Here is a 12070-nt window from a genome sequence, read left to right on the forward strand (position 1 = left end):
ACCACCACCACCACCACCACCACCACCACCACTACTACTACTACTACTGTATTACTACTTCTTCTCCCTCTTTCCTTCCTTCCCTCCTCTTCTTTTTCCTCCTTTTCTTCTGACGATAGTTTTTTGAGGCAGGGTTTCTATGTGTAACTCTGGCTGTCCTAGAATAGAACTCACTCTGTAAGACCAGGATGGCATCAAACTCAGGGATCTGCCAGTCTCTGACTCCTAAATGCTGGGTGTGTGTTACGACACTTGGCTTCCAAGGACTTGTTTTAAAGTAATTTTAAAAATATGAATAGGGGGTTGGGGATTTAGCTCAGTGGTAGAGCGCTTGCCTAGCAAGCGCAAGGTCCTGGGTTCGGTCCCCAGCTCCGAAAAATAGAAAAGAAAAAAAAAAAGAATGTTAAAAATATGAATAAAATTGTCTGTTTCACAGAACTCTTGGACTAAAAGGGATTGAGAATGAAAAGTTTAAGAGGCTCTACCTAGGGAGGCCTGTCTTCACTCTTATCCTACCACCTTCCTTTTGCAACTGTTCTTTTCTTCTGAATTATACTTTAATGCCATGTAATCAATCTGTAGTAACATGTTTTCATTACTGAATAAAACCTCCATGGAGTGTGTGTTACTGTGTGGACTATAAACACCTCACACAAGACTGTGACCAAACCTAAGGAGTGCCTCTGTTCCCTTGTAGGTTGACGTCATTATGCAGGTGAAGGCAGGAATGAGGCTTATCATTGGATGAGAAGGAAGGGTGGGAGAAAAGTTTTAGAGAGGCAGAGACCGGAGTGAGGAGTAGGCAGCCGAGAGAACATGGTAGTGGATGTTAAGATTCTTCTCCGCACATATTACTGGTTGTTATGACTTTTCTCAAGGGATGGATGTGTACAGGATTTTGTGTGTCTAGATGGGCAAATTATATCTTACCTAGGTGGGGGGGGTTATCCTTATCAACTGGTTGTAAGTTTATTGGGTGGATTTATTGTAGATTGAGGATTTAACATGTAAATCTGATTGTTGGGTTACAGTTTGTTGAGTCTTGATTTTACCACGTGGCTGGAACTAGAAAGTTTGTGGCTAGCAGAGAGCCACCAGGAGAGATACTAATCTGAGGTGAATTAGCATTAGTTCCAGTGACCGGGTGCAGCTGGAACCAGTGACCACCAGGATACTCATGGGAACCAGGTCTGTTGCTTTTTTACTTTTACCGCAACATTCCCTCTCTCAGGACAGTGCTTTTCTTGAGCTCCTGGCTTATGTCGTCTTAAAAAAACCTCACCTTCTAAAATTAGCCAGGCAGCTTCTAGAATGCTTAAGTGTCTAGTTTTTAGAAAGTGACCCAGTCATTGCAGCATTTATTTTACATACCATGTTTTCGCTGCTGATTCCAACTTATTTATTCTTTTTACTACTCTATTGAACTCATCTCTGGAAAACACCCATTATCATTTCTGTAACAAAAGAAGTTATCACTTAATAAATGTTTAAAACGGATCATAATCCTAATGGAATCCTGAAAGGCTCCACAGTTTCTACAGTCTAATATGCTAGAATCTGAACCCAATTGAAGCTACATCTCACAGTCCATAATGACTCCCAAACTGCAAGTTATTTGGTAACTGCCCACACTCTGCTCCATAGCCTGTACCATAAACTAAAGAACATCACCAAGAAGCCTGGTATGCCTCAAAGGCTGAGTGCCTGAGGAAGACATGTCAACTACTTAGACAGGAGTCTTTATCCTTCATCTAACCCAAGTACGCTAACTAGAGTGAGATTTTAACTGCTTCCTACGAATGCTAGTTCTGTAGATCCCAAATGAGGACTTAGACAGCAATGTCCCGAAGCACTACCTTTCATCTCTGATCCAGGAAGCGCTCATAGCTAGGGATATGGCTGAGAGGAGAGAGCTGCCTAACAACCACAGGATCCTGGCTTCCATCTCTAGCTGAACAGAAGTAGCATGTAAGTTCCTATCAAGTACCCACAAAATAAAGAAAAGTCTGAAGCTTCAGTATGTATCCTTTGTCACATTAGCAACTGCACTGCAGTGGCCCCTTCAGAGCTTTGTTTGTTGTATGGCTTGTGGAAAACTTGGCTTCTCTTACTATCCTAAAGTCACAATCTAAAAACTCTTATCTCACACTCAGTGCAAATTAGTTCCACTCCCTATCATATTCAGTTAAATAAATATATATCTAAATTACTGTAGCTGTCCTCAGACACACCAGAAGAGGGCATCAGACCCCATCACAGAGGGTTGTGAGCCACCATGTGGTTGCTGAGAACTGAACTCAGGACCTCTGGAAGAGCAGTCACAGTGTTCTTAACTATTGAGCCATTATTGACATAGAAAGATACCAATTATTAACAATGTCAAAAATAAAAGCAGTATACTAAACAGTACATGCATTTTATTGAATAGATACACATGCATGCACATGCACACACACACAAAAAAATTGATGCTTTTTTTTTTCAAATGAACTATTTCCTAAATTTCTATAGTTGGTAATACTGCTCTAAAAATAATAGATGGTGGGGCTGGAGAGATGGTGCAGTCAATAAAATACATCATATAGTCATAAGACCTGAGTTCAGATTTCTAGCATCCATGTGAAAAGGTCATGGCATTCATTGTAATCTCATTGCTTAAGTGGAGATGGGCAAGTCCCTTCAGTTCACTGGCCAGAAGGCCTAGACAGACCAGTAAATTCCAGTTTCAGTGCGACCTTGTCTCAAAAAGTAAGTTGGAAGCTGGGCATAATCTTTAATTCTACCACTTGGGAGGGAGAAGTAGATCCCTGTGGGTTTCAGGTCAATCTGGCCAACACAGCAAATTCCAGACTAGATAGAATAAGGTAAGACCCTACATCTCCAGCCGACAGTCTTCAGTCAGGCCCTGCACTAGGTAGTCAGGCTTCACCTAGCATCCCCAAGTTTTCTGGTACACTTAGGCAGGGCACCGACCTGTCCTGCAGGTAGTTGAGGATTGTACCTAAGTCACTCTACTCAGTCGATCAGCATGTATCTCCACATGGCCACATGAACCTTCACATAGCCTTGAGCATGGTGTCCTGCCCCTGTGAGGGTGTGCAGCATGGTTACTGCGGCGATTCTCACCACCCCTTCAGCTTCCCACACTTGCTGTTTGGAGTCAGGGGCTTCAGACTGTAAAAGGGAAAGCCAGGCTGAACTCCTGAGGATCGCTGCTGAGCCACAGGCTTTGGCTGACATGCCACTAAGTGGATGTGGGTGGCAGTCGAAGGCTGTCTTTGTGCCCCAGACCAGTTCCCAGAAACCTGAGACTTCAGTGTAGGCACCTGACCACGCTCTGTGCACATGTCCACTTGCTGCGACTCTGATGTTCCACCCTCTGACCCACCTCGGGCACTCAGCTCCACCGGGAAGATGGTGCATGATTTCATTTAATTAATTCTTAATCTCAGACAATAACAGTTTCATGGCTCCACTCTTAGAAAATCTTCTTTCTCTTCTCTATGTCTTCCTCAAAATATACATTCATGGTCTCCCATTCTATTCTCTGCCCCTGACTCCCTGTTCCCTCTTGACCTACAAAATTATATATATATATATATCGCCATTATTGTTTTGAGATAGGATCTTATACAGTTCAGGCTCTCTATATAGCTGAAGAAGACCTTGAACTCGTGACCCTCTTGTCTCTATCTCCTAGGTGCTGGTATTCTGGGCCTTCACCACTACACCTGTTTCTGACAGTCATGTCCCACTCCTGTCCATGGTCCGTAATGCTGCCAGAATATTATTTCTAAAACCTTCCTTTTACTGACCTTAAAAATCCTTCAAGAGTATTCCTTCAAAATAATCATCCAGACATTCAAATTCCATTCAGACACCTTTAAGATTTTGTCATATTCTTACCATATAAAACAGTGTATCTTTAGTCCCATGTGGTAGCCCATACCTTTAATCCCGGCACTGGGGAGACAGAATTATGTGAGTTTAAGGACAGCCTGGTCTACAATGCAAGTTCTAGGACAGGTTAAGGTGTTACATAGACAAACCTTGTCTTGAAAAACCAAATCAACCAACTAAACAAACAAAACCACCACCACTACCAACAAAACAGTGTCTCTCTATAGCCAGGCATAGAGCCCTGACCTTTAATCACAGCACTTGGGAGGCAGAGGCCAGTAGATCTCTCAAGCTTGAAACTAGTCTAGACTACCTAGCAAATTCCAGGCCAGCCAGGGCTGCATAGTGAGATCCTGTTCCAAAAACAGAGGATCTACCTCTGTAAGTTGTCTCTAAATTGACCTTTCCTTTTAGTTAGCCATATACTAGCAATATCTCAAAACTACATTTTTTTCTAATATCTATAAACATGGGTGTGTGTGTGTAGATGTAACTCAGGTGCACACCTGTGATTTCAGCACCAGAGAGGCAGAAGCAAGAAGACTACTATAAACAAGGCCAAACTCTGAAGTGAGACCTTGTCTTAAAAACAAAAACAAACTCACATTCAAGGCTCTGAGTTTAGCCCTCTATTAGAGCACCTGCTACACTGTACAAGGATCATCTCTTTCTCTCTCCAATCTTTTATACTGAGAGACCTCCAAAGGGAGAAAAAGATGCATCTACTTCTATCCTTGGTACTCATATGACATATTACTTGACACAAGAGGCTACTTAAGAAAATAGTTAGGCATGGCTTTCCATGCCTGCAATCTCAGCACTTGTTTAGCCACATTGAGTTTAAGTAAGTCTGGAAACCCGTCTGGATACACACATGCACATGAGAGAGAGACAGAGACAGAGACTCTATAGTCAGGTCTTGTGTAGTATGTATGGTTTCTATGTCTCTCTGGCATACACACTTCATGATGAAATTGGTATAAAAATTCATTTTACTTGCTTTTAAAAGATTTATCTTTATTTTAAATTATGTGTATGATGTGGATCTGTGCATGTTGAGCGCAGGTGCCCCCAAAAAGCCAGAGGTGTGAGTCCTCTAGAGCTGGAATCATAGGCAGATGTGAATCACCCTCTGTGGATAAGTGTTGGGAACCAAGCTCAGGTCCTCTGCCAAGAGCATCAAGCTCTCTGAGTCACATCCAAAGAACCAAGATATATTTTACTCTAATTTATTGTTTTGTTGTATCTGAAACAAGGTTGTGTTGCTTGGCTGGCTTTGAACTCGAGAGCTCTGCCTCTGCTCCAATGCTTTGCTTTAGTTTTCCTCACGTCCCTCTGAGAGCAATGGCATTCACCCACAAGTGCATATTCCCGAGGAGGAGGAGGAGGCCAGAACGAGCATTAGATTCCCCGTAGGTGGAATCACAGGTGCTTGTGACCAATACAACCTGGGCTCTGGGACCCAAACCTGGGTGCTCTATGTGAACAGCACACACTTAAGCACAGCTATCTCCCCAGCCCCTTTTATTTATTTTTATATGTTATGGAAATGTAGCTACTAGAAAATTGAAGGCATGTTTATACTAGGCAGCTACAGAATATTTTAAGATGACACAGGAGATGACTCTGAAGCGAAACAGTCAAACAAGCTGCCAGCTATCAAAAAGGGTTTAGAAGAGACGCATTTAACATTAAACAAAAAGCATAGTGTATCCTGCATGGTGGCCAGACAAGGGGATGCACACTTGCAATCCCAGAACAAGGAAGACCAATGAGGACAACTGCTGTGAGTTCAAGGCCCCACTAGGGCTACATAGCAAGACTCTGACTTCAAAAAACAAAACAAAACAAAACAAAACAAAACAAAATGAAACAAAAAGAGAGGTGACAATCTCAATTTTATAGCTTTCTCAATTTTTATTTTTTGAGACAGGATCTCATGTACCACAGATTAGCCTCAAATGTGTTATATAAAGATGGCCCTGAAATGGTGAACCTCCTGCCTCTGCCTCCAAGTCTGGTTTTATTCATTGCTGGGGATCAAGTCAAGTGCTCCATTTATTCTCAGCAAATACTCTACCACAGAGGTACTCTACATCTTCCCAAAATGCTTTTTCTAAAAAATCTTATTCTTTATTTTATGTGTGTTTTTCTTGAATATATGTGTGTCTGAAGACATTTGTTCAGTGCCTAAGGAGGCCAGAAGATGTATCAGATCTTCTAAGACTGGGATTGCAGATGGTTCTGAGTTGCACATAGGTGCTGGGGTTGAACACAGGCACCTCTAATCTCAGCCATCTCTCCAGAATTAGGCCTCTCTCCGAAAGTAAGGGTAAGACTTCAAAGATTCAGGTTACAGTTTAGTGACAGAGGTGTCACCCTGCAAACACAAGATGCTATATTTGATCCCCAACCTAACAGATGAAACATCTTAAGCTATTATTTTTTTTTACAATTTTTATATTAAATTATATACTAGAATTTACTATAATTATCATTTTTCTACTCAACTGGGTATGAAATCTGTATTTTCAGGTTAGAAAGATGGTTTGGTCAGTAAAGTCCTAAACATGAAGACCTCAGTTCAACTCCCATAATCTACCTATATTATACTTTAGGAAAAAAAAAAAACAACCAAACAAACAAACATGGTGGTACATGTTTGCAATTTCAGATTCCTTAGGGTCCTGGTCAGCCAGCCTACCAGAATCTACAAGCGCTAGATCTAGTAAAAGATTCTGTCTCAAACAAAACCAAACCTCAACAAACAAACCCAAACTAAACTATAAAATCCAAGGAGGATAATGACTGAGGAAGATACCTGAGCTTGACCTCTGGCCTTAGCACATAAAAATGTGCATACATATGCATTAGAATGCACTTACCACCTACAGCTTAGAAAATTTGTACTTTTTGTTGGATTCTGGAGTCTTTCTTATAGATATAAGCCCAGTAAGATGTTACACCAATGTCTGCTTACTTTCATTCCTTCAATATCCCCAGTACTAGTGATCTAACCATGTCCAATTCAGCTGAGTACTACAAATCCATTTAGAAATATAAATTTTTAATGCCTCCAACTTATAATTAACTTAAAATACAAGTAAAGGGTTAAAGATATAGCTTCATGGTTAGGAGTCCTTGCAGCTCTTGCAGAGAACCCACATGGCAGCTTACAATCGTCTATAACTCCAATTCCAGAGTATTTGATGCTTTCTCCTAGTTTTCATGAGCACTATACACATGTGGCACACATACATACAACAGAAGCAAAACACTCATAAATATAAAATAAGACTATATACTTTAAAAAGTAATGCATATTACTCTACCAGAGGATCCAAATTCAGTTTCCAGATACATCAGATAGTTCACAATGATCTATAACTCCAGCTCCATGGGATCCAATCTCTGGTCTCCTCAGGCACCTGCCCACACATGCACATACCCACATGTGTATACATAGTTAAAAATAGTAAAAATGGGCTGGAGAGATGGCTCAGCGGTTAAGAGCCCCGACTGCTCTTCCAGAGGTCATGAGTTCAATTCCCAGCAACCACATGGTGGCTCACAACCATCTGTAAAGAGATCTGGTGCCCTCTTCTGGTGTGTCTGAGGACAGCTACAGTGTACTTATATATAATAAATGAATAAATCTTTAAAAAAAAATAGTAAAAATAAATATTTAAAACATTAATACACTTGTCTTCTTTAAGACTAAATCTTTCTGTAATATTTATTAAATGTCTCTAATTATTTCTCTCCTTCCTCTGGTAGAATCTTTTATTTTGGCGTTATGACCTCAAGAAAGATAGTGCTAGGGGCTGGAGAGATGGCTCAGTAGTTAAGAACACCGGCTGTTTTTCCAGATGCTCTGTTTTTAATTCCCAGCACCCAGTGGCTCACAACCATTTGTAACTCCAGCCCCAAAACAGTCAATGTCCCCTTATGCCCTGCATGTATATGGTACACAGGCATACACGCAAGTAAAATATCCACACACATAAAATAAAATCATACATTTTTTTTAAAGACTCAGGATTAGAGAGACGGCTCAGCGGTTAAGCGCACTCTTGTTCTTGCAGGGGATTCATTTTCAGTTCCCAGCACCCACACAGTGGTTTGCAACCTTCCAGACACTCGTAATTCCAGGAGATCTGAAGTCCTCTTCTGACTCTCTCAGACACCAGTCATACACATAGATACATACATGCAGATAAAACAGTCATATACATAAAATAAATAATAAAGTCTCCCAGAATACTTCGTTGACCTATTTTTAGTTTGTACTTTATGCCAGGCAACATAAATAAAAATTTCTTTTTTCCTCTCCCGAACTCACTATGTAGACCAGGAGATAAAATAAATAAAAAAAATTTTCTCTTCTCTTCTCTCTTTTCCTTCCTTCCTATTTGAGATAGAATTTTATTATGCAGCCCTAACTGGACTGGAACTCACTATGTAGACCAGGCTGGCCTCAAAACTCAGAAATCCATTTGCCTCTTCCTTCTGAGTTCTGGACTAAATGCATTTGCCACCAAGACTAGCTAAAATTGAACTTCGTAAACACTAGATAGTCAGGAATGGTGACTCACATTTGTAAACACTCAGGAGACAAGAGGCAGGAAAACTGAAATTGCAGTTAATTCAAGGCTATACTGGGCAACACAGTTGAGTTCCAGGGAAGACTGGACTTCAGGGCAAAACCCTGTTGTAGTAAATAATATTTGGGGATTTCTACCTACCTTAGATCATTTAGTTCCTCTTATATTTATAATAAGCCTTAAATCATTACATCTGGGCAGTTATCAACCCTCTATGCTAGTTTGTCTACTTCCTTGTCATTAACTCTGAGATATCACTTGCCATGTTCTGCCTGGGCAGCTCCTACTCCAACTGGTCTACCTTAGACCCCAAGCCTGGCAACTGGAGCCCCACCTACCTCTCTCTCGCCAGCTAAAGGCAGTAGGCATCTTTTCTCAACTGATAGTTTTGAATTAAGGAGCAAGGTTTACACCAAAAAAGCTGGCTTATGTGAGTGTTCACCTGTCTTGAGGTGACTAGACCTTGGGATACAGAATTACAACACATAGCAACAGACCAAACCTCAACAAAAGCCTGTCTCAACAAATAAATAAGCAACCAAGCAAACAGAAACTATATCAGAGACTGGCTGCACAATCTGATGAAACGTTTCCAAGATAGGAAACTATTCTTTTTTTGAAGGATTTACAGAAAATTTAGATTTTCTTCCCCAGTAGTTAATCAAGATATTAAAGAGAGTGGGGAAGTCTAGTAAGAAAGAGATACATGTGGAGATGGAGAAATGATGCAGCAGTTAAGAGCACATACTATTTTTTGCAGAGGACCTGCATTCTATTCCCAGCACTCATGCCAGGCTGCTTACAATTGCTTGTAATGACAGCTTCTAATGCCTCTGGCTTCTGAGGGCATCTGTGCTCACGTACCCATATCCCACAGACACATGGAGGATCTCTGAGTTCAAGGCCAGCCAGATCTACAGTGACTTTGACCCAGGGCCACACAGAGAAACCCTGTCTCGAAAAAACAAAACAAAATAAATAATTAATTCTAAAAGCACACAACAGGAGAAATGGCTCCGTGGTTAAGTGTTTACTGCTCTTGCAGAAGACTCAAGCTCAATTCCCAGCACCCACATCAGGTAGTTCATACCACCTATAAATCCAATCCAGAGGACAGGATGCTCTCTGTCTCTGCCAGCACCAGCATACATATGGTGCACATACATTCACACATGTACACATACACACACATAAATAAAAAACAACAAATAAATCTTTAAAAAAATTCAGTTCAACCCTCATACCACAATAAAATAAAATAAAATTAACCACTACTAAGATCAAAGCAGGAGAACCAGGGGTAAGGCAAGCTTGGGTTACATGATACCCTGTATCAAAATATCTATGTCTAAGATCTGGAGAGATGGCTCTGTAGTTAAGACTGAAAAGAGGACCTGAGTTCAGTTTCCATCACCCACATCCTTTGGCTCACAACTGCCTGTACCTCCAGCTTCAGGTAATCTGGTGCCTCTGGCCTACAAAGGCAAAATGTGCACGAACCTCCACCCCCTCCAAGTAATTAAAAATAAACCTTATTTGTTTGTTTATTTAAAAAAAAAAAAGGACTGGAAAGGAAAAGCATAGTACTGCCAGGCATGTTGGTTAGGGTGCAGCATTGGAAGTAGAAGCAAAAGGATCAGGAGTTCAAGGTCATCCTCAGGTACTTTTAAGATTTATTTTCAGTTTATGTGTATGATTGTTTTGCTTGCACATATGTCTGTGGAATACATGTGTGCCTGGTGTCTATTAAGGCCAGAAAACGGCATCAGGTCCCTTGGAACTGGAGTTACAAAATATCATGTCCTTACTGGGAACAGAACTTCCAGGTCCTCTAGAAAAGCAGCCAGTGCTCTTAACCACTGAGACATCTGTCCACCCCTAGCAAGAACTATCTTAAGATCTTATCTCAGGAAGGAAGCAAAAACAAAACAAACAAACAAAAATTACCAAGCAGAAAGAAGTGGCCAATGACTGATTCAGGTGGTTGAATACGAATACAAATCATGTAACACATACATGTATGTGAGTTACAAGATAAATACTTTCACATAACCAACACGAGGTCTTAAACATTTTGCATACTTTTTTGGCTGATTTAAATATAAACTTCATGTACCAGATGAGACAGGAAAACAGAGCAAAATCTTCACACGAGAAATATTAATTCATTAAGAAAAAAGTATTTTTCTTGAAAAAATAAGTTGTTTTAAGCCCATGGCTTAAAAATATTACAAAACAGCATGAAAAAAAATGCTCGAGAGTGACTTACTACACAATAAATCAAAGTTAACGGAATAAAACAGACATTAGCAGCCAATGTGGTCCTAAGTACTAGTTTTTGCAGAAATAAAATACTTTTGAAAACAGTGGTATACCAACGGCTTTCTTCCTTTACTTCATTCACTTAACCTGAACTGAGTAAGACTTCTTTTGGAAAACCAAGAAAATGACTCCTGGAATTACGGGGGAATAGCTCAGAGGTCATAAAAACATTTGAACTTGATAAGCAACCGCTTATTCACTTCAATAGCGCAACAACGTGCTAAGAAAAGGGATCCACATCCAAATAATCAGAACAAAACTATCACTCCTAGGAAGCAGTTTAGGGGAGTGGTGAAGCAGAGGCGACTTGTCATTCTCTCCCATTATGGTAGCATCGATCCCGCCCACCGGCTTCCCACCTTTCAGGGACTTAAAACACACTGCGGCCGCGTCCCTGGAGCAGACAGCAGCTCCTGTTAACTCTGCAGGGAGGACCCCATCCCGGGAGCACTACCCTCTCCGCCGGGCTCCGTCTCCGGGAGACCGAGCGAGTTAGAATGAGTCTTTAAGCTCGGAGTCCCGTAGGGACCAGGGGATCGTGACATTCCCGGGATCTCCCCTCAGAGAACTGGACAGCATTCGGGGAATTCGGGTTCCCCTGGTTCTCCGCGCCACGCCGCGTCGGACCCGGTCCTCTCACACCACTGAGCGCCCTCCGTCGCGCCAGGATCGGGCGCACGGTAGGGATCCCGCCGAGGGAGAAGGGCGGGCCGGCGGGAGCCCCACAGCCGGAAGGGGCTTGCCTCGCAAGCTGGACGGCCTCCGGCCCGGCTCACCTTCAGGTCGTTTTCGGGAAGGTACTTGCACTGCCGCGCTATCTCCACATACTTGTCCAGATCCAGTGGCGCCATTTTAGGAAGAACAAGCCGCGGCAACAGCAGCGGCGGCGGTGGTAGTAGCGGAGGCAGCGGCGGAGGCCGAAGCCGGAACCCTCCTTACGTCACGTCCGATCCGTGAGTGGCGTCTGCGAAGAGACGTAAAAACCTGACCCGCTTCTCTTCCGCTCCCTCTCAGGCGGAATTCCGGGCCGCGGATCTCCAAGAGAACACGGAGGTTCTTCGGATAAAGCCTATTGGGACCCGTAGCTGTCTGCTGCGGGGAGTGCTGGGATTTGTAGTTTTAGTGAAATGCTTTTTCTCTCCTTCAACAGACCTCACCTCCGAAAAAACAGACGAGGCTTTTTCTAGGGAAGACCACGAGGTGGTTAACAAGAAATCCCTAGCTCTCATCCTACCCTGTAAAGT

At 42.1% G+C, this 12070-nt stretch overlaps 1 protein-coding gene across 2 annotated transcripts in view; it reads right to left on the minus strand.

Annotated features, from left to right (window-relative positions):
• Nucleotides 1-11775, minus strand: part of Ppp6c (protein phosphatase 6, catalytic subunit) — a 32346-nt gene extending 20571 nt beyond the window's left edge. Inside the window, exon 1 of one of the 2 annotated variants that reach the window (XM_087647436.1) lies at nucleotides 11186-11550. Coding sequence is in view for 1 of the 2 variants with exons in the window: in NM_133589.2 (NP_598273.2) it covers nucleotides 11603-11677 (75 nt within the window). In the remaining variant the exon portion in view is untranslated. 2 annotated transcript variants of the gene reach the window in all.
• Nucleotides 11776-12070: the final 295 nt, after the last annotated feature.

Source organism: Rattus norvegicus, chromosome 3 (genome assembly GCF_021556685.1).
Source record: "Rattus norvegicus strain SHRSP/BbbUtx chromosome 3, alternate assembly SHRSP_T2T, whole genome shotgun sequence".
NCBI classification, from domain to species: domain Eukaryota; kingdom Metazoa; phylum Chordata; class Mammalia; order Rodentia; family Muridae; genus Rattus; species Rattus norvegicus.